The following is a 23,474-nucleotide window of genomic DNA, read 5'->3' as shown; positions in this document are numbered from 1 at the left end:
TCCTTATCTAACTCACACACTAAGCCAATATTTCCCCTATCAAGCCTGGGTTAGGAATCAGACAACTAAGAGCAGTCTCTATGCCCCAAAACCCAGTAGAATTATCTAAATTAGCTAATCCTAAACTGTTTATCCTGTCTTGCACTTCCCTTTGCTTCTGCTTCTGACCAAAATCTGATGCTTAACCTGGAGCCCAGCATGGTGAAGTATGCACCCTTCTCCTAGAAGATATAAATAATCAAAAGCTTCCTTCAGTGGCATTGACTTCTCCAGGCCATCATTCAGTCACTTTCCTAACTTAAAATCCCACAGGTATAATAAATTTTAGAACACACGATCATCCTTTACCCTTGGTCTCTATTCTCTCTGCCCTCTCTTCTATGTTATAGCTATCTCATAGATTACATGTATATACATTTGAAATCCCATTAGATGTTATAAATTTGTTTTAAAAGATTTATTTATTCATGAGAGACATACAGAGAGAGGCAGAAACACAGGCAGAGGGAGAGAAGCAAGCTCCTTGCAGGGAGCCTGACATGGGATTCAATCCCGGATCCTGGGATCACGCCCTGAGCCGAAGGTAAACGTTCAACCATTGAGCAACCCAGGTGCCCCGCAGACGTTATAAATTTTGTTTTCAACCACTAACTCATTTTAAAGAACTCAAGAGAAGAAAGTAATCTATTACATTTATCCAGATATTTATCATTTCTGTCTGAAGAACTTTTTTCTACCAAATCTTTGGGAGCAGGCTACTGGCAATTTCACTTTAGTTTTTCTTCAAATGAGAATTCTTAACTGGCTTTATTTCACTTTCATTCTTGAAGGATAACGTCACTGGATAAGAAATTTTTGGTTAACTTTTTTTTTCTTAAACCACTTGAAAAATATGCCACTTCTCTGGTCTCTATAGTTTTTTTTTTTTTTTAAGATTTTATTTATTTATTCATGAGTGACACACACAGAGAGAGAGAGAGAGAGAGAGGGAGAGAGAGGCAGAAACACAGGCAGAGGGAGAAGCAGGCTCCATGCAGGAAGCCCGACGTGGGACTCAATCCTGGGACTCCAGGAGCATGACCTGGGCCGAAAGCAGGTGCTAAACTGCTGAGCCACCCAGGGATCCCCGGTCTCTATAGTTTCTGATGAGAAACCTGTACGTATTCTAATTGCTGTTACTCTATATGTGTTTTTCTAATAGATGCTTTCATAATTTTTGTTTTCAGTTTTCAGCATTGTGGTTATGATGTCTGGATGTTGAAGTCTGAATGAACTTCTTATATGTTATATCTTCATCACCAGGTTTTGGAAGTCTTCAGCCATTATTTCTCTGAATTTTTTTAGCATCACACTCTTGTCTCCTGTTCAGATTAGATAACTTCTACTTTCTATTTTCAAACTCACTGACTCTTCTTTCGTCTCCATCTTAAAATCAAGTCTATCCAGAGAGTTTTTTTTAATATAGGTTATTGTATTTTTTGGTGTTAACTTTTCCATTTGGTTCTTTTTCTCTGCTGAAAGTTTCTACTTTTTGAACTACTTTTAACGGTATTTGTAATGGTCTGTTGGAGTATTTTTATAATAGATGTTTTAAAATCTGTCATATGAGGGACCTGGGTGGCTCAGTTGGTTAAGTGTCCGAGTGCTGATCTCAGCTCAGGTCTCTTGATCTCTCAGGTCTGGAGTTCAAGGCCCAAATTGGGCTCCAAACTGGGTGTGGGGCTGAGCTATCTAGCTAGCTGAATGAATGAATGGCACCTAAGTTCACTCAGTCAGTTGAGTGTCCAATTCTTGATTTTGGCTCAAGTCATAATCTCAGGGTTGTGAGATTGAGCCCTGAGTTGGGCTCTGTGCTCAGCATGGAATCTGCTTGAGATTCTCTCATTCTTGCTCACTCTCCCTCTGCACATCCCTACCCCCTGCCACTTGTGGGCATGCTCTCAAATAAATAAATCTTAAATAAAATAAAAGTTTTTGTTAGATTATTCTAATATCTATGTTATGTTGGTACTGGTATCTGCTGTCCTTTCTCATGAGAATTGATATTTTCCTTGTTCTTCACATGTCAAGTAATTGTGCACTGTATCTAATTTGAATATTATGAGACTCTTAATCTTATTTAATTTACTAGTACTCTTGAATGTATAATGAATGCTGATATTTCTGTTCTAGCAGGTAATTGACCTAGTTGGATTCACACTGCAAGCTGCAGCCTGTCTTCAGAAAGCTGTGATTCTGTCAATTCAGTTTTTAAAGTCTCTGCAACATTACCTGTATCTGTCCCATATGCATGCTACCAGAGGCCAGTCTGGGACTTAGATAGTAGTTTTGCTGTTAGTTCAGTTTTCAAAAGTCTTTGTTATGGATGAAAAGTAGATCCACACATGTAGGTTAGGGATAAATCCAGGAGATCATCAATAAATTTTATGGAATCACTTTTCTGAGCTCCTCTCTCTCTCTCTCTCTGCCATATTTCTAGTGCTTTCTGGTTCCCCTACTTTACCTTGCACTACTGCATCTATGCCTGGGTCTTCCCAGAGGATACACACAGAGAAAGTAATAAGGTTGGCCCCAACCTCTTGGGACCCCAAACCACCACTCATAGAGGAAAATTCTTCTCCCTCAGAACTTTGGTTCCTGCAAGCTCCCAATGCCCCTGCCACGATTGTTTGGAAGCTGGTATGCACTGAAATGAAAAAAATGGCCGCGGAGCCCAAACTAGGGGACAAAGGAGAGGAAAAAGATGGAAAACTCACCACTGGTTTGGTGGTGTTCTGAATTCTGTTTTTCTTCCCCAGTCTGCCTCCTATTTACTTTTCAGAGCCCTCATACAGCTGCTCCATGCTATCCGGGGCTTGTAACTATATTCAGTAGGAGTGACAGGGTGGAGTATGCTTGCTCTATCTTACTCAGAATTAGAACCTCCTTGCTGCCTATTTAAGTAATGCTGCCTGTTTAGCATATGTAAGTGCATGGTTGAATTCACCAAATACCATTGAGACTACTGTGCAGCCGCTGGATGAGAAAAAAGGTGATCACACCTACTCAGTGGAATGTTAGCACAACTATTAGCCAACCTGGAGAGAAGGGGTTTCTTCTCCAGATAAAAGGCTTCTAAAACAAGTATCCTCTCAAGTAAGGGCTAACCCTTGAATAGATTCAAGTTGTAAAGCTCACCTATCCTACCCAGACACAAGGCCTCCAACTAGTTTTTCAGATGCTATATGAAACATAAAAAAAGACCAACATCAGAATACAATCTCAAATATGAAAGAAAGAAACTAATAAAGTAGAACATAAAATAGAGGAAAACCAGAGGAAACCAGGTAACGAATGCAGGGTAGGAAAGAAAACTTCAACAAAATTTTAATTACTGTTTCTAACAGATATAAGATAATGAATTCATATAACAGGAATCAAGATGCTAAAAAAAGAGACAAATAATCAAAATAGGAGTACTAGTAAATTATGGATATGATGGCCAAAACAAAAGTTAAGAGAAAGATTTCAAATACATATTGGAAGAAATTTCTCCAGAGGTACCACAAAAACAAAGTGAAAAATAAGAGGGAAAAGAAACTTTAAGGATCTATCCAGTATATCCAATATCCAAACAACTGACATTAAAAAAGAAAGAGAGAGAGAGAAAGACAGACAAACCAACCCAGAATGGCAATTAATAAAGAAGTAACACAAATAATTTCCTGGAACTAAAATACACAAGACTCCATGTATGATTAGTGAAAAAATTACATCAAATCTGTTTGGGAACTAAAGCACACAGATACTATCTTGAAAGCGTCCACAGAATATCTAAGCATGATTATTTTTTCTAAAGACCCACAAGAAAAAAATCCTGGGGGCAGGATGGGAACAGGGCATATGTAAAAGGATGACATCAGAATATCAGAAATTCTCAACAGCAGATCTGGATGACTGGGAAAAAAGGATAGCAACATTTAAAATTCTAAGGGAAACTGATTTTCAATCTATAATTCTGTATCATCCATTTCTGGACAGGCTAAAAGCAGACAAAATTACTCCCACAGACTATTTTCTTGAGAAACTATTTGAAGATGAAGGCCACTAAAAATAAGAGATGAAATAATTAGTAAATTCAATCCAAGCCTGGCAAAGTCCAAAGACTACAGCCATGTGGCAAACAAGCTGAGCAATTAGCTAAGTGGAGGAGGGGAGGAGGCTCAAGGAGTGCTCTCCCAGAAAAGAAAGCTCAACAAATAGTTGATATAAAGGAATATTTGTACAAGATTAAGGATATTTTAAAATCATATTTCACAAGTAGATGAAAACAGGGCAGATAAATTACAGTAAAAATTAAAAATTGTATCAGAAGGAAAATAGAGTACTGGGCTTTACAGTAATAATGATGTAAGTCATTATATAAACCTTGCTTCTTGCTTTAGCTAAAAACAAAATCACTATATTGATGTCTTAGTCCATTCAGGCTACTAAAATAAAATAGCAGACTGGGTGGCTTAGAAACAACAGAAATTTATTTCTCACAGTTCTGGTGGCTGGAAGCTAACATGGTCGGGTGAGGGCTGTCTTTCAGGGTGCAGTCTTCTCATTTTTCCACGTGGTGGAAGAAGAAAAGGAGTTCTCCTGGGCCTCTTTTTAAGAGTATTAATGTCATTCAAGCCCTTATGACTTAATTACCTCCCAAAGGTTCCATCTCCTAATATCATCATATTTTGGGCATTGAGATTTCACCTTATGAATTCTGACAGAACACAAATATTCAGCCCACAGTAAATGGGAAAATGGGGATAGTTTTGGCCTCACCCATCTTTATTGTTTTTTTTGAAGATTTTATTTATTCATTTGAGAGAGAGAGAGAGAGAGAGAGACAGAGAGCAGGAAGGTGAGGAAGACAGATTCTGAAGCAGACTCCGCCCTGAATGCAGAGCCCAGAGAGGGGCTCAATCCACGAACACTAGATCATGACTTCAGCCAAAACCAAGAGTTGGACACCTAACCAACAGAGTTGCCGAGGTGCCCAAACTCGTCTATCTTAAAGAAAGTAGATAATGGGGCAGCCTGGGTGGCTCAGTGGCTTAGCGCCGCCTTCAGCCCAAGGCCTGCTCCTGGAGATCTGTTATGGAGTCCCATGTCGGGCTCCATGCATGGAGCCTGCTTCTCCCTCAGCCTGTGTCTCTGCCTCTCTCTCTCTCTGTGTCTCTCGTGAATAAATAAATAAAATCTTAAAAAAAAAAAAAAAAAGGAAAGTGGATAATGCCTAAAATTTATAAGAAATAGCAGTATGTTATTTACAATTATTTAACCATCAAAACATCAGCTAAAAACAGTAAAAAGTAACTGTCTTTAGGAAGTAGAAGAGACGATTACTGTTTCTTGTAAAAATTCTCAGCACTACTTTTTTGTTTTAATCATGCGCATATATTTTGGGATACTCATTTCCTAATGCCAATAAAAATTTAAAAAAATGGATACATAACATGCTGTGATGCTATATTAGTGATAGCATTAATTTTGTTTTCCTTGATTTTTATCTTACATTTAAGATAAATGTCAGCAGTTTTGAAATAATGTGAGTGATTCATCTTTGAAACAAACATTTTCCATTACTTCTGTTACTTTTCTGGAGTGGTATAATCTGCAAGAAAAGCTATAATTAATTAGTTGTAATTTTATTTGTATTTGATTTAGGATGTTCTTAATCCTATGCAACCAAAAAAAGAGTAAGATTAAACGAGAGGCTGAGACAGGTAACTGCAAAGATTGTGATAATCTTGATTTTGATTTCTGTAAATAGACTTTATTTTTTCAAGCAGTTGGGGGTTCACAGCAAAATTGAGAAGGTAGAGATTTTAAAAAATATACATAATTTGTTTACTGATAATCCTTAAAATTCTGTATGTTTTTATCAACTTAATCAATTTTATACATTTGAGCCTACAGAAAATACATACTTTAAAACTGTAAATCTGATGTGTTATTTACAAACAATTTACTTTTCACTGCTTATGCAACCATTTCACAGCAAGTGATATTCTCAGGGATGTATCCAGATACTATTTAAATTACTATCTTTCAAAGAAAAAAATGCTCAAGTAAAAGTTAGATCCTTTGAGAAGATCATAGAGGGTCTCAGGAGAGCTCCTGTGGCTCTCGGTGTGTAAGCATCAGGACTGGCAGAGAAATGCCCAATACAAGCAGAGTCATCTGACGTTATTCCCCAAATAACTAAAACTATTACTGCAAGACTAAATGCCTAGTTTTGAGGGAGAGTTGTGCTAAGAGCTTATTACAGCTTCACATGCACAAAACTGTGTACTCCCAAAAGACAGGAGTAATTATTTCTTGAGATTCAGACTCCCATTTTTTTTAAAGCTCTATGCTTTTTTTTAAAATTTATGATAGTCACACACAAGAGAGAGAGAGAGAGAGAGAGAGAGGCAGAGACATAGGCAGAGGGAGAAGCAGGCTCCATGCACCAGTAGCCCGACATGGGATTTGATCCCAGGTCTCCAGGATCGCGCCCTGGGCCAAAGGCAGGCGCCAAACCGCTGCGCCACCCAGGGATCCCAAGACTCCCATTTTTTTTTTTTAATTTTTTATTTATTTATGATAGTCAGAGAGAGAGAGAGAGAGAGAGAGGGAGGCAGAGACACAGGCGGAGGGAGAAGCAGGCTCCATGCACCGGGAGCCCGACGTGGGATTCAATCCCGAGTCTCCAGGATCACGCCCTGGGCCAAAGGCAGGCGCTAAACCGCTGCGCCACCCAGGGATCCCCCAAGACTCCCATTTTTTATTAATAATTTACTCTTGTGGATTACTAAGTAGCAGCAATTGATTTTCATATTCAAATTCAGAAGTGAACAATAAAGTATACAAGTATACTGTACTACTACATTCTACTTTTTTTAAAGATTTTATTTATTTACTCATGAGAGACACAGAGAAAGAGAGGCAGAGACACAGGCAGAGGGAGAAGCAGGTTCCATGTAGGGAACCCGACGCGGGACTCAATCCCGAAACTCCAGGATCACGTCCTGGGCCGAAGGCAGGTGCTAAACTGCTGAGCCACCCAGAGATCCTTTTTAAAATATTTTATTTATTTATTCATGAGAGACAAGAGAGAGAAGCAGAGACATAAGGCAGAGGGAGAAGCAGGTTCCATGCAGGGAGCCTGATATGGGACTCGATTCTGGAATTCCGGGATCGTGCCCTGAGCCAAAGGTAGCTGCTCAACCACTGAGCCACCCACACGTCCCTGTACTACTACGTTCTAGATGTCTAGTCATAAATTGCACTGATAAGCATCTGTGGACCCAAATATCCATCATTTGCATTTGGCTGTATTTGGTATCTGAATATTTGAATGTTAGTCAAAAACTGTCTTCCCCATCCTGCAATGTTCATATTGTTTTACTTTACTCAGGCTTTTAAGGAAAAAGCAGATATTTTAGATCTAATATATGTAACAATTTCCCTTTCATGTAGCAAGGGACTTCCTATTATTCTACCTTCTACAAATTCAGCTCTTCTCAACTCTATCATAACATTTACAAATCCAGACAGAAGTCCCTGGCAACCTGTGCTATTCAGAACATAGCTAAACCAGAAAAGATCAAAGTGGCTACTCGAAGAGTCTCCACATTTGACCAGGGAAAGGTTTCTTGGCTCCACTGTTCACCATCCTCCATCTATTATGGGCACACACGTGCAGGGCTTTGTCAGCTTGTCTCCCAGGTCACACATAGTTTGAAGCAGCTGATTGAGAGTGTAGGAGGAACAACAAAGGGCATACCTGCAGAGCACAGAACAGCAAATGACAACTGACAGCACAGGTGCAAAAATAAATTGAAGGAAGACACAACGGTTAAAAGCCATAGCAACTCAAGATTGGCTCACGTAAGTACAGATCTAACACATAGTGGCAGCTGCCAGGAGCATAACTGTACCCTGGCACAACATAACAGAAGACACTCAAGTGAACCACAAATCACTGAGGCAAAATAAACTATGCAGGCAAGGAACTCTACATTATAGAGAGATTTCTAAAGTGTTCGGACAAGCAGTTCTCATCTCTGGCTGCACACTTCAGGATTCTAAAGATTTCTTCTGTTTAGGAGACTCTTGCATAAATGGTGTTGTAATATTATCTCTAAGAGAAAATAAAGTAGGAGTAGTAATAAAATTTTTAGACATTGACACGAGTCCTACAGAATACATATTGTTAGAAGCATCATATAAGCCTTACAAAAAACCCCACGCGCTTTAACATCAATAATCTACAAATCTGTAACAGGTTCATTTTAGTCTCTATCTGGCTATCTATATTAATAATATTGCTATAGAACGACTAATAACCGTACTAGCCATTTTTCCAATGCACTTCCAACATTAGCTTTCTGTTCCATCTTTCTCTTCAATCTCATTTCTAAAACATCTACCAAGATCTTTCCTAGCAGGGGTGTCTTAACAGCTCCACAGGGAAGCACTTCCAGCTTGCTCGCTCTGAGCATACTTCTTGAAAACAGGACCAGAGGCCACACGAAGTATCTACCCTAGATGTCATCTCCATTACACCTGTAAATATCTGAAATTCTATAGCTTCCAAAACTTTCAGCTCTCCTGATCAACTTATTCTTCACTCTTACCCAAATGTCTTCAGGTCCCAAACTGCATTTTCACTCTTTTTACTCTGAGTAAAAGACATTTATTTTATCACAGTCTGAAGGCCAACATTTGTGAAGCCCTTCAACTGCCTCTCCTTTTTCATCTAAAACATTTTACCTTTCATGAGTCTGTTCTCCTTCACTCTGTTTTAAAGCCATGTTGCTTTCCCAGTTCTGATTCATCACTTCCTTCTTACTCACCTCTGCGCACCTACAAACCTGTGTGGGTTTCCCTGTTCCTACATAACACTTCCTTCAGTCTCACTGCCTATGCATGGGACTGCTCCATCTCTGTCTTCATCTCCACACTTTTTTTTTTTTTTTAAGATTTTACTTATTCATGGGAGGCACACAGAGAGAGGCAGAGACATAGGCAGAGGGAGAAGCAGGCTCCTCACAGGGAGCCCGATGTGGGACTTGATCCCAGAATCCTGGAATCTGAGCCGAAGGCAGGCGCTCAACGGTTGAGCTACCCTGGCGTCCCATCCACACTTAAGTAGCCTAAACTCCATTTCACTGCTAACCCCTTGAATCTGGATTTGGCCCCCATTCAAACTGAAACCACTTTCTTAAAATGCCAACTGTGACAACTACTGCAAAGCGCAAACGCCCCTTCTCTGTGCTCTCCTAGTCAGGCTCTCTGTAGCAAGATACCATTGTCCAACTTCTCTTTGACAAGTTATTTCCTCTCCATAATTCAGGATACCGCTGTCTAGTTATTTTCCTGACTACTTCCTGAAATCCTCGGTTGCCACTTCCTACTGCACCTTAAATGTATGCCTTCCCCCTCCCTCAGTCCTCTCCCTCAATTATACTCTCACAGACTCTTCAGATTCCAGCCATAACTTTTACTTCTATGGTACCACTCCAAATCTCCATCCCTAGTCCTTAATACTGTTAGGCTGCAGACTATCCATCCCCTGGACACTTCTACTGGACTAACCCCACAGTTGCCTCAAATTTAATGATCTGAATTAGAGCTCAGTTTCCCACTCGTCTTTGGTCCAAGTCCCCTTGAAAATGAAACACAGTTGCCTGGATTTGAAGTTTTCTTTCCTTCTCATGCCATTTTTCATAAAGCTTGTCTCATGGGAATATTACTGCAACCAACTCTAAACGCTTCTGTTGCCTGTCTTGTCATACTCCACCCCTAATAACATTATCAGTGACATGTGAGAGCACACCTGTCTCACTTCCTTACTCAAAAACTTTCTAGGGCAGCCCGGGGGGCTCAGTGGTTTAGCGCCGCCTTCGGCCCAGGACATGATCCAGAAGACCTGGGATCAAGTCCCATGTTGGGCTCCCTGCATGGAGCCTGCTTCTCCCTCTGCCTGTGTCTTTGCCTCTCTCTCTCTGTGTGTCTCTCATGAATAAATAAATAAAATCTTAAAAAAAAAAAAAAAACTTTCTAAGGGTCCTCACTGCGTTAAGATTAATGTTCAAGACCCTCAGAATCATATTCAAAGTCCTCTGTGGTTTGGATTTTAGTCCATTTTCTTACTTCTGTAGCCTAATTTAACCTTTCCTTCCTTAAATTCATCCAAAAACACCTTCCAAGAGCAAGTTGAGGGAGATGTTAATGTTTTCTACACACAATTATCATACTATATGAACTACAGCATTTACATAACTCAACTGGACAGTGCAGGGACTGGCCTTGGTTATTAAACACAGTGGTTCTCAGGCAGCCCAGGTGGCGCAGCAGTTTAGTGCTCCCTGCAGCCTGGGGTGTGATCCTGGAGACCCGGGATCGAGCCCTGCATCAGGCTTCCTGCATGGGGCCTGCTTCTCCCTCTGCCTGTCTCTCTGCCTCTCTCTCGCTCTCTCTGAATGAATAAATAAATAAATCTTAAAAAAAAATAAACACAGTGGTTCTCAATCAGGGATGATTTTGCTCTTCACGGGGCACTGGAAATCTCAGGAGACATTTCTGGTTGTCACAACTGATGGGGTACTCCTGGCATCTCGGGGGAAGGGGTCAGGGATGGTACTAAACATCCTACAATGCACAATACAACCCCCACAACAAAATATTCTGACTAAAATGTCAACAGTGCCACTGTTGAGAAACCCTGAACTAATCAATAAATGTTGAACAAATATGCGTTCAAACAGAAATTAGGAAGTTTGAGAACACAGGTTGACATCCAGCCTAGTATCAATGATGTGGGTAACACTGTAAAAGAGAAAGTGGCCAAAATGACCAAAAAGGGGTAGAGGGTTCCATTTTAATAGCTTGCATAACTTTAAGTTTTAAATACTCCTAAATGAGGCAAAAAGGATGGCCTTTCAAGCATAATGGAGCACTCCCTTTGGCCCACCCACAGAGTGTTTAATTCTCTGGGAAATTTACCTTTGTCTGACACACGATTCATTACTCATTAGGGCCTGAACTGGGATGCTACATATCAAAATGTAGATTTTTTTGTCCAGCAGAGATGCCAATATCTCCACCTTACAGACAAAATATTATGATTATACTGCTCTGAAAGATATAAACCAATCTGCATCTAATCAAGCAATTTTACTCCACCATTCTTCTTCTTCTTCTTCTTTTTTTTTTTTTTTTAGTGTAGATAAATACTCAGATCCTCAAACACTCTCTGAACCAGTTTTACATTCCTGCTGGTTCCCTCAGTCATGAGTTACTAGTCTGAAAGTCACATTTATAGTTTTGGGATTTTTTTTTTTTTTTAGATTTTATTTATTTATTCATGAAGAGACACAGAGAGGCAGAGACACAGGCATAGGGAGAAGCAGGCTTCCCATGTGGGACTTGATCACAGAATGCCAGGATCACAACCAGAGCCAAAGGCAGACACTCAACCACTGAGACACCTAGATGCCCCTATAGTAGTAGTTGTTGTTGTTTTTTAATTTACACTTCGGCAGTTTATATGACTCAAGTCTATCTAAGTGGACTCACCGCTTGTAGCTATTAAACTGAGTGGCCTAAGAAGAGGACTGCATGGTTGTGTAAGCCCAATCATGCCTCGTTTTAGGTCCCAGGGTGAATCCCGAGCAGGAAGAGAATTTTACTGGTGCTATTTCCTTGTTATTATTCTTCTGATTTTGTTTTTGTTTTACAGTTCTTGGCCACATGTCCCTTTCTACACCTCCATCACTGATTACATACTACCAGGTCAGTCAGTCTCAACTACACCCTTGGTATACACTGTACTTAGTCTGCAGGAATCTGATTTTACAACCTGACCAAGTGGTGATCTGTCAGTGGATAATGGATCTATTTTCTGCTGGATGAGATACTACAAGAAAATCTGGTTTTAGTCTTTTCTGTCTTTCTGTTTGTGTAAGAACATGTCTCACCACCACTGAAAGAACAGTCTTTTTGAATTCCAGACCAGTTTTGTGTTTTTGGATTACTTTTGACCTATGGCTAAGATTGTGGAAGCAGAACTGAATACATACATATCTGTATCTATAAAACAAGAAAAGCCTTGATTCCTCATGGTTTAAGTATGAAATGTATTTCTACCTCCAAAGGTAGTAAAAAATTAAAAAGTTTCTTGAAGAACCTCTGTTCTAATTGGCTTACAGAGAATAAGAAGCTTTTACATAAATCTAAATCTATATTTCTAGAATTCCTAGAAAGTAAGGAAACTAAACATCTAATACTTATATGTTATTAGCCTTTTATTTTTTAATTTTTTAAAAAGATTTTATTTATTCATGAGAGACACTGAGAGAGAGAGAGACAGGGAGAGAGAGAGAGAGAGAGAGAGAGAAAGAGAGGCAGAGACAGAGGCAGAAGGAGAAGCAGGCCCCATGCAGGGAGCCCCACGTGGGACTCGATCCCCGGACTCCAGGATCATGCCCCGGGCTGAAGGCAGTGCTAAACCGCTGAGCCACCGGGGCTGCCCATATATGTTAGCCTTTTAACGACCAAAAGAAAAAAACCTCACAAACTTATAGAAACTGCTACTTCAAAAGAATTTTTAAGAATCCTAATTCATGCACTAAAAATAATCCGTAAGCCAGTATGATTTGATAATTTTCATGCTAATTTAAAAAGATATCCTTTTCCTGATTTCATCAGTGTAGAAAACAATGCACACACACACACACACACACACACACATATATTTTTCCCCTATGAAGAGATACACTGAACTTTGCTGGCTTGCTCTTCAGAGAGGCTAGTACTACTCATGATTACTCACATTTATGATAATGAAAAATATAAGCTTATATATTCAACCAAATTGAATTATAACACTGACAACTTCTATAATATCAAAAGTTATATGCCATTCAGTCGTCAGCATAAGAGTAATTTCCAATATCCTTAGTTAACTTTAAGACCTTGATTGGACTAATAATAAATGGTTAACTAAAGGATACTCTTTATATACATCATTAATTTCCACATGAGTCAGACACCAAATGCAGTTTAAACACATACACATACAGGCTTTCTAATATTACCACAATGTCATTATAGCACACAACAAAATGAACAGTGATTCCTTAGTATTGTTAATACTCAAGTCTATGTTTGATGTCCTTTTCCAGTTGTTCTGTTCTAAACATTCTTATTTTTTTCACCATAATTACACAATTTTTTGCCTTCTCTGGTATTTCACCTATACAGAATCATATGATGATATATGCTCTAAGGTAAATCTTCTTTCAGTCAGCATTTTTTTGAGATTCATGTATCAGTGCATAAATCAGTCCTGTGTTCTCTTCTACTCTCGTGCAGTATACCACTCTGAAAGTTTAGGTTAACCCCTAAACTTTTTTGGGGGTTTCCCAAAGGTCCCCAGCAGTCAGTCACAAAGATTTATTGTTTACCTTCTAACAAGAATGCTAAAACTAGTTCACTTCTTTGGGAGTACTCCGTACTTCTTTAGTGGAACCCCATTAAGTTGTGTCAAATCAAAAGGGAAGTCTGGTTTCTTTTACTTTTTCGTGGCAATGTAGTTATTTGTATACAGATCAGTGACAATCTGTCCTTTTACTAGGAAAAAATTATACGAATTCAAGGTGCAACCCAGGCCATAACTAAAACGTCATATTTAAGAATCCTGTTGAATCAGCAGGTATGGTAACATCACTATTACAAAACAAGGGCTGTAGTTCATGTATAGAACCAATGCTTAGGAAACTGCTCTCGTACCTGTTCTGTGGCATACAGGGTCCCAGCCTTAAATATAGTATAAAGAAAGTCACTTTCTGATAGGCCAGAAATTTTAGCATTTTGGGAACCTTGACGACAGAAAAAAATCATGCAAATGTATAGACACCATAGGTGAAAAATGTAGAAATGGCTTTCTTGATTTTTTTGGAGGCTTCCTGCTTTAGAATAAAAGAGCCATAAAAGGCAATTAAAAACAAAAACCACCTTCTATTAAAAATTCAACTGCAGTTCCTTATGAAATTTCCACAGAGAATAATTCTCCAAGTTTACTAATTGCTAATATCTCCCCCATATTCCAAATACAACGAAGCTAGTCTGTGTGCATGTGTCTGTGTGATCAAGAGTAATCCTTGGAAGTTATTTATGATTACAAGTGATACAATTAACAAAAATTACAGAAACCCAGGAAATGAAGTAAAAGAACGGCTGCATGTTCTTTCAATGTCATATCAGAGAATTTTCTAGGAGGTCCAACCAAGGATTGTTTCATACCTAGGGCTGCACTGTACCTGATAGAATTGCTGGACAAAATAGCACACATGTGCTATAACTGCACTGTTCACACTGGTAGACACTAGTCCCATGTGGCCATCAAGCACCTGAAGTGCAACTGAGAAAGTAAATACTAAATTTCAATGAACTTTGATTTAAATAGCCACATGTGGTAGTGGCTACATACTGGACGGTGCAAATCCAGTCTCTGGACTACTTCTGTACAGTTCCCAGGGTAAGCATTGCTTTTGCCTTCAAAAAAGGTTGTAAAAAAACAAAAAGAAGAGACAGACACCCTGTATAGTCCATGAAGTCTAAAATATTTATTATGTGGCTCTTTACTCATCAACTAATGTAAATTACTAATTCTCTCAGCACTAAGACTGAACAAAAACCCTTCACCAAGTTGGAAGGAACCTTTTAAAACACATAATAATTCAGTTTCCTTAAACAAAGAAGTTTCCCATGTTGTTTCCATTTGACATAACTTATTTTTTAAAAAACAGTTCTTGGGGCACCTGGGTGGCTCAGTGGTTGAATGTCTGTCTTTGGCTCAGGTCGTGACCCCAGGGTCCTGGGATTGAGTCCTGCACTGGGCTCCCTGCAGGGAGCCTGCTTCTCCCTCTGCCTATGTCTCTCATGAATAAAATCTTAAGGGAAGAGGAAACAACAGTCATGAGCAATCACTTTGACCCCAGTATAACCATTGTGAGTATCCCTTATTTCAACATTCTGGTATAACCCCAAAATATTAACCATAAAAAGAAACTGAACAAACCACCATTTCTTAAGAAGATGATTTTCACAACCATAGTGAGTTAAAATAAAAATCATTCTAGGAAATGCAAAGAGGCCACCGACCTCCTTTCTGGTAAAATCAAAACAAAAACTCCAGGTCACCACCCAGCATTACATCTACAAATTATTTCCTCCACGAACAAATCTACTGTTCAAGAATTTATTCATGAAACCAGGTACCAAGCTCTCCTAACAGAAAAGAAAATGAAACAATACAGTGTCCATTTTAACCCTCTGATGTCAATGCAGTAATGGGACACTTCTACTCAATTCTTTAAAAAAAAAAAAAAATCTGCATCTTTCTCCTCTCTTACTCTACAAATAAGTAAGTAAAAACTCCAAGGACAATAACCAACTCCTCAGATGACCCTCCTCTCTTTTTCTCTTCGTCACAGATTAAAATGGATCAGATGTTTAGTCTACCTTGGCAGAGTTTCTTGCGTGTACTATAATTTCAACGTTTAAGATTTATCAGTCCTCCAAATTTTATTCTAAGTCCTCCAGACTGGTGTTCTGGCTATGGCTCATGGTGGCAACTCACTGTTATGAGGTAATGCTTGAAACACCACCAAGTGATAGACATTGTGGTTAGCAAATTTAACACCCTAAAAGTTCATGGAAAAACTCTACAAGTAGCCATGCCATTTGTTTTCCATTACTCCCTTTTGTTTGTTAACCTTCAGGGCAGGCTCCTATATCAACCAACTAAACTAACGTTAGCACCCAAATCACTGCTATGGACCTTGTTAACCTAGGCACTATATTATCTCCAGATGCCTCACACTTCCATCCTCTTTACCTTCTCTAAGTTGAAGGGAATACTTCCACTTCATACCCAGACCACTGAGGCACCAATCCTTCGTTCTCAGAATTCCTCCATTTCAAAGATTCTGATCTCTGAAACTCCTCCCCAACTACAACTTCTGTGATTCTCCAACACTCACTGAACTTGCCCTATCTGCAGGATTCCATGAATCTCAGAGGGGACAGGATCTAAGGTCTTATTCCTTCCCTGTTTTTACAGTTCATTATGCCCCTTTCTGCCTTCTCCTCTCCAGTCTGAACCTCTCTGGCTATCAATTCACTAAAAGTAGAAGTTAAGTCTATATATTTTTGATTGTTCTAGCCCAAATAACGCCGACCATTCAGAAACATTTCCTGAGCCTCATTCTACCTTGTCCAATCACACCTTATATTCCTTTAGTCTTTGGGGTGTTAGCTTCACCAACATCCAGAGTGGGGGAAATTATCACCTACTGGAGAATTTCTGGGTCAAGTGGTATTTTAAATTCAGGCCATCTAACTTTCCCTGGCCTTACTTCAGTTCCAATGCACCTCTTTTTCTTTTTTTGTTCTTTTCCAATGCACTTCCAAAAGTTCCGTGGCATCTAGCCTACCATGCTCCACTGTCTTCAGGCTTTCACCCTCCCCCCCCAGTTATGAACTGATACCCTACTTTATTGAGACAGTACTATAGGCCATTGAGGTGTTCAACTGCCCTCTATGCCAAATGGCAGAGGGGGAGCATATCTTCACTCATTCTGTCTAAAGAAGAGGTCCTAAAAAGCTGAACCTGGTCCTCTGACATGTTTGGTTTAGCAAACATGGTTGCTTTTTGTGTTTAGAATATTTACTTTTAAAAGAGTAATTTTTTTTTTTGGTTAAAAAATATATTAATGTGGATTTTGAGATATAATTCACAGCATGCATGATTTTTAAAACACAAATTAGTTGCCTCTTCCAAAACAAAATAGATTTCACATCAAATCCAAGCCCCTGGCTTTTCTTGGATGAGACATCATTGGGCCCATCCTATGTAACTGGCTAATACTAAGCATTGGCAGTTAGTTACCGTCCCCCAAGGGGCATGAGCACCTTCTTCACCAGTTCCTCCCTACCAACCAGCGGGTTCCATATGGGGTCTCCCCAAAGGGAGCATGGAATTTGTGGCTCCTATAGTTAAAGGAAGAATCTGAACTTCTCATTCCCAGGGCTGAGATCTCTTCAGCCTCATCCCTCTCTACCACCACTGTCTAACTCCAAGGATCCTACCCAGGCACTGCATCTTTGATCTGTGAGTGAAGCAACATCTAGTTAGTACCTTCACTTCCTCTCTGAAATTCAGTCCTCAACCTCCTATGATTCTGTAACTTTGGCCACCACGGACTTCAACCTCCTCCTGCTGGGTTCCAATACTCTCTACCGGGTTCCCTCTCTTTGAGACATCTCCTCCCAGCCCTTGTGGTAATGCCACATTGCTATAAAAGTCACTAAACACCCCCAATTTCTGTCCTCATATCAACACAAACCAGCAATGGACCACACTGAGAAAAGAAGCCTAGAGTATAAACACTGACTATGGAGATAGTTCTTAGAAATGTAAATCTAATGGCATCACTCATGTTGTCACAACCCTTCCATGACTCCCTCCTACCTGCCTGCTTGGTAAAATCCATGTTTTTCTGCAGGCCCCAAGTGCTTTGTGACTTGGCCCCTTTCTGTCTCTGTTTCTTCCTATCTACTCCTACACTTGTGAAGTCAGTGATAAACTGGCACTATTTCACATCCCTGTAATTTTACACATGTTCTTCCCCCTGGAAAACTCTTGTTCCATTCTTTAACACCCAATTAAGAAGAGCAATCCTTCCTCTCCTGTATTACTGTAACACCTTGTACATATTTCAATGGGTAACATGTATCATACTGTACTATTTGTTTCCAAGTCTGTCTCCCCTACTAAGCTATGGATTACCTGAAGTCCAGAGGCAACTGTCAGTGCACTTCCTGACACATAAATTTTCTTTAAATGTTGGCCACCTGGCTCTGCCAACAGGTCGAAACAATATATCTACCATCCTCCCTGACACCAAGGCTTAAAGCCTTTCCCTCAATCCCTACATCCACTCAGCCACCAGATCTCAGTGAAAACTGTCACCCCCCCATGTCCAGCTTGGAACATGTCTTTTCCACAGCTGGGTCTTCCTGCCTCCAAGTAAAGGGAAGGCAAGTCCTTCTTCTCTCAAAATTCCTCACTGACTCCTTAATGAATAAGGCCCAAAGGCTTAACCTGGCATTTGGGTCCACTGAGGCTCCGACACTTCTACCAAGATGCTGTGTTTTGGACCTCAAGCTTTTGCTCACAACTACCTCCTGGGAATCTTACAGGCTCTTCAAAGCTCAGCCCAAGTGCTGCTTCCCCCAACACATTTCCTCTTTGACGTAGGGTCCACATTTACAGAATGTGTGCCTTTTTAAAACCTCCCAGGACATTATCATTTTCTTTACCTTTCTCTCTAGCCAATGGAGCCCTAACTAACTAAACCCCCACATTCTCTTCTACTCTAACATTAGCTAAATGCAGTGATTTAACATTTTAAAAGCAGGAAACAAAGTAAACCACCTGCAAGGACCCAGAAAAGTTGCTGGCATCTTATCTGAGCCTACTAGCTAGCTACCTAAAAAAATTCTTACTTACTCTAAATCTTCCTTCCCCCAAACCTTCTCCTCCTCCACAACTTAAAATATTGTAGATGTTGAAGTTTGCTTTCCTGTTCTTAATTTCTAAGTTAATGGTTTTCTCTTCCTCAAAAGAATGTAAAACAAACTCCAAAGCCAATTAAAACTACGGTATTCAGTGCTTACCCATGAATCTCAAGGGAAAAGAAAAAGGATTTCTTACAAATGGGAGGACTGGATGATGAGTAACACACATCACAAAGATATCCGAGACACTGTATATCACCAGGGCAAGTGACACCTACTACCAAGATACTGTAAGGCACACCTTTTCCAAATAGTTTACACTCAACTACGTGGCAGGACAAGCAGGAGAAAAGGAGTTGGGAGGGTCTGGCAGAGCGTGCCAAGTTTTTCTGTAGAGCACTTTCCACACTTGGGAGGAGTCTTGAGTAAAGCTGAACTGGGAGCAGGTGAAGCACACAGTAAAAGCAGTGACTAGTCAGTCGGTAGAGGTTTAAGCTTGAGAGCTGCTACCACACAGAACTGGTAAAATAAGGTGGGACTAGATTAGGTTAATGTTCTGTAAATCTCCAGAGGAGGAGTTTAGAGTGAATGAGACAGGCAACAGGAGGTCCTAGTAGGTCCCAAGGCAGGAAAAAGATTTTCTGTGGGAGGATCAGTTTAATGCAAGTTATACCAGAGGGAGGGAGAACGGGAGGGAGGAAGGAATGGAGTGAGGGCAGTGAACTAAGGGAGGGGCACATACCAAGGATGAAGGTCTCAATTGCAGCAGAGGCAACGAAAAAGAGAAGAATGAGCGAATGAGTGCATCTAAGAGATTTTCAGAAATATTAACAGAGCTTAGTCACGGGCCAACCTTTTAGCTCTGGGGAAGAAAGTCAGTCGCTGGGGAAAAAAGAATGAGGGGCCTGGGAAGAAGTTAAAAATTAAAAGTTAGGGGGTGCCTGGCTGGCTCAGTCCACAAGCATGTGACTCCTGATCTGAGAGTCATGAGTTCAAGCCCCACGCTGGACGCATAGGGCTACTTTAGAAAATTAAAACACTTTACAAAAATGAAAAGTCGGGGAACAAATTAAGCACAGGAAAGCAAATGTGATTCAACATCTACAATGTTTTGAGTTACGCTGCGGAGAAGAATCACAGGTAACTGCCCTATCTCTTCCAAAGATATTAAAACAAGCACCCAGGCTCTTTTTTTTTTTTTTTTTTTAAGTCTAAGATACTCAGGAATCACAGAACATCCAATTCTCCAAGGACACTGTTGAAATTTCTGAAGTAGGATGCCACAAAAAGGACCATTTTCTTCCCAGCCAGAGGGTTCATCATTTGGGAAGACAGGTATCAAGAACAAGGGCCCTAAGTCTGAGTCTTGGCTCCCCCACGGACTAGACAGGAAAACCTGGAGAAACCTGGAAGGGGGAAGAAGGGGGGGGGAGGAGAGAGATGCTTTGTTACTGTGTCTTGGTTCGGGGAAGAAGGGGAGTAGTTGAAGGTGTTGCGTAGGTTTAAGGCTGAAATGCTGATTTTGAGAGGTGAGTCACCACTTGCAGAGTTTCAGTTTCCCCAGCTGTTTAATTTAGAGAGAGGAAAAATAATAAAAATGCACCGCCCCGGATTTTTTTTTTTTTAAGACCTGCGTTAGATAACCCTCGTGTAGGGTTTAGCATAACGCCTGACGCTCTGTGACCAACAACATCAACACAAAGAATAACGCTCTTTTTTCAACACTGTTGTTAAACATCCCCATCTCTTCTGGATGATGGTACGCTGTGCATTTCACTACTAGGATGGATGGTCGGCCTTTTTTTTTTTTTTTTTTGTCGGATTGTCAAAGGGGCCCGAAATCCCCGAAGGGCTCAGAAGCCCCGCGGGTCCCGGAGGCCCGGGGAGAGAAAGGGGGCCGAGGCGGCTGCAGGCCCCGAGCGCGCAGGCCCTGCGCAACACCCCGCGGGCCGGCCCCGGGCTCCGCGCTCCGCGCTCAACAGCACCCACCGCGGTCGCCGCGACGCCCTCCGACCGACGCGCTTGCGTCAGCGCCGCTTCGCAAACGGGGAAACTGAGGCGCCCGGGGGCTGAGCCGCCAGCCCAAGGTCGCACGGCTCGAGGGCGGGCACGCAGGTCGGCGGGCTCCGGAGATGCGCTCGCAGCCGCGGCGCCTCGCTGCGTCCCCGCACGGAGGGCAGGCGGGCGGCGGGACTCACCTTGGCGCTGTGCACCGCCTCCTGCGCCCCGCGGAGCTGCAGCCAGATGCGCGCGGGCAGCGGCTCCTCGGCCCCGAGCGCGCCGAGCACCGCCAGGCTCACGCCGAACAGGCCCTCGATGCGGCCGCGGCTCCGCTCCAGCAGCGCCGCCTTCTCCGCGGGCGCGGTGAACTCGTCCAGCACCGCCCGGGCCGCCATGGCGGGCGCGGCCTCCCGCGGCGGCGCCGGGGGCCGGCGGCGGCGACGCCCCCTCAGCGTGCCGCCGCTGCACCCGAGCCCGTCCGGCGGCGTCGGCCCTCGCGGCCGCCTAGCCTCGCCCCCGCCCGCGCCCGCGCCCCGCCGCCCGCCCGCAGGCCCAGCTACACCATCCCGGCTCGGCCGCCGCGGCTTGGCAACTGCGGGCGGAGAACCCCTCCGCCCCTTCGCCGCCGCCGCCGCCGCCGCCGCCGCCGCCGCCGCGGGCCGGGCCCCGCCGCCGCGCATGCGCCCAGCCCGCCGCCGTCATTGATGCTCGCCGCCCCCCAGGGAAAGGCGGAGGGCGGGGGCGACGGAACTCGACGTCACGCGCAGTGGCCATGTTGGTTGAGGGCAAGGCGACGGCTCCGGAGAGGGGCCTGGGCGGCCTTCTTGGGTGAGGGCACAACCCTTTTGGGTGACTTGATGGATGGTGAATCTGTGGTTTTACAGATGGGGGATTTGAGGCTATGACCCAGTTGACGGGACTGACCCAGGGTCACAAGGGATTTGGGTTTGTCTTCAGACATCTTGAAGCCCAAACTAGCGCTCTAGCAATTGAGCTTTCCCGCTTCTCAGTAATTGATAGGCAGATGGTACCCCTCCTTCCCACCCTCCCTCTGCCCGCCCGCCTGCCTGCCTGCCTGCCTGCCTTCTTCCTTCCTCTTCCTTCCTTCCTTCTTCCTTCTTCTTCCTTCCTTCCTTCCTTCCTTCCTTCCTTCCTTCCTTCCTTCCTTCCTCCTTCCTTCCTTCCTTCCTTCATTCCTCCTTCCTTCCTCCTTCCTTCCTCCTTCCTTCCTTCCTTCTTCCTTCCTCCTTCCTCCTTCCTTCCTCCTTCCTTCCTTCCTCCTTCCTTCCTTCCTCCTTCCTTCCTTCCTCCTTCCTTCCTTCTTCCTTCCTTCCTTCCTTCCTTCTTCCTTCCTTCCTTCCTTCCTTCCTTCCTTCCTTCCTTCCTCCTTCCTTCCTCCTTCCTTCCTTCCTTCCTCCTTCCTTCCTTCCTTCCTTCCTCCTTCCTTCCTTCCTTCCTTCCTCCTTCCTTCCTTCCTCCTTCCTTCCTCCTTCCTTCCTTCCTTCCTTCTTCCTTCCTTCCTCCTTCCTTCCTTCTTCCTTCCTTCCTTCCTTCTTCCTTCCTTCCTTCCTTCCTTCCTCCTTCCTTCCTCCTTCCTTCCTTCTTCCTTCCTTCCTTCCTTCCTTCCTTCCTTCCTTCCTTCCTTCCTTCCTTCTTCCTCCTTCCTTCCTTCTTCCTTCTTTCCTCCTTCCTTCCTTCCTTCTCTTCCTGCCACCCTTTCTGCATCCCTTCCAGCTTCTCAGATGATCTTCCTTCCTTACTCCCCCTCTTCCTCCCTTCCCCTTCCCTCCTTCCTTCCTCCCTCCCTACTTTCCCCTCCCTCCTTCCCTTCATTCCTTCCACCCTTTCTCCTGACCTTCCAGCTTCTCAGTAATTGATAGGCAGATGACCTTCCTTCCTTCCTCCCTCCCTCCCTCCCTCTCTCCATCCCTCTCACCCTCCCTTTCTTTCTCTCTCCCTACCCATCTTCTTCCTTTCTGTTCCGTTCCTTCTTTTTCTTTCTTGTTGTTCTTTGAATAAAAATGGTAACAAGAGGAGAAGAAAATGGGAATAATAAGTATGGGGAATTGAGGAGGAAAGGAATGATTAAAAAAAAATCAGGAGAGTGATTTCTTCTGGGAGGGAAGGATGGGTATGTGTTATAATAGAGGTGCAAAAAGTGGGAGATTAGGGGCGCATCCCTTTTACTGTGGGGCTTTAATAAATACACCCCAAGCCCTCCCCAGCTCTGTTTTCTCATCTATAAATCCATGGGGTGTTCTCAGTTATCTTTAAAGGCTTTTCCAGATCTTACATTCTCTGAGTCCATAAAAAGAGATTTTAGAAGATAAAATGTTGGTTTCCTTTCTCTGGGCTAAACGTTGTGGATGTAGCAGGTAGATAAGGATCATGAGAATATTACTTAACTTCTCTGTGTCTTAATTCCTCATCTGTGAAATGTGGGCAAAAATAGTACCTCCTGTTGTGAAAATAACTACAGTACCTGGACACAGTGAGTGATCACTAAGTATTAGCTATTACTCTTTGGTAGATTAGCAATGCATTTGAGGTTCTATTTTCATGGAAAAACTTTGTATGGATTATACAACCATGTTGAACTTGTGGGCCTGGAAGCCCCCTCCATCTGTGTAGATTTCCCCTTGAGGAGAAAGAAGGGGATCTAAAGATGTTACAGTTGGAAATGCCAAAAGTGAATGGTCTTGGTCAGAGGGATTACCCAGGTAAATCTTCTCAGGGATCCTGGCTGCTGGGGTTTTCCATTTGCCTTAGAAATTTAGGCAGGTGTGTTTCCCGGGTGCCCCAATGAGAGATGACTCAGCACAGGGAAGAGAACCATTAGGCTCACAGACCAACAACTTCCTGTTCTCCTGGGCTTT

At 42.4% G+C, this 23,474-nt stretch overlaps 1 protein-coding gene across 1 annotated transcript in view; it reads right to left on the bottom strand.

The window, feature by feature from the left end:
• N4BP1 (NEDD4 binding protein 1) overlaps positions 1-21,008 on the bottom strand; it is a 49,099-nt gene extending 28,091 nt beyond the window's left edge. The window contains exon 1 of the mRNA XM_077898505.1: positions 20,796-21,008. Within this exon, the coding sequence (XP_077754631.1) occupies positions 20,796-20,993 (198 nt within the window). The 5' untranslated portion in view covers positions 20,994-21,008. The remainder of the gene's footprint in view (positions 1-20,795) is intronic.
• Between the last annotated feature and the right edge of the window lie 2,466 nt (positions 21,009-23,474).

The sequence above is a fragment of the Canis aureus genome, chromosome 5 (assembly GCF_053574225.1).
Source record: "Canis aureus isolate CA01 chromosome 5, VMU_Caureus_v.1.0, whole genome shotgun sequence".
In the NCBI taxonomy this organism is placed as follows: Eukaryota; Metazoa; Chordata; class Mammalia; order Carnivora; family Canidae; genus Canis; species Canis aureus.
This window is presented reverse-complemented; position numbering and strand designations above follow the sequence as displayed.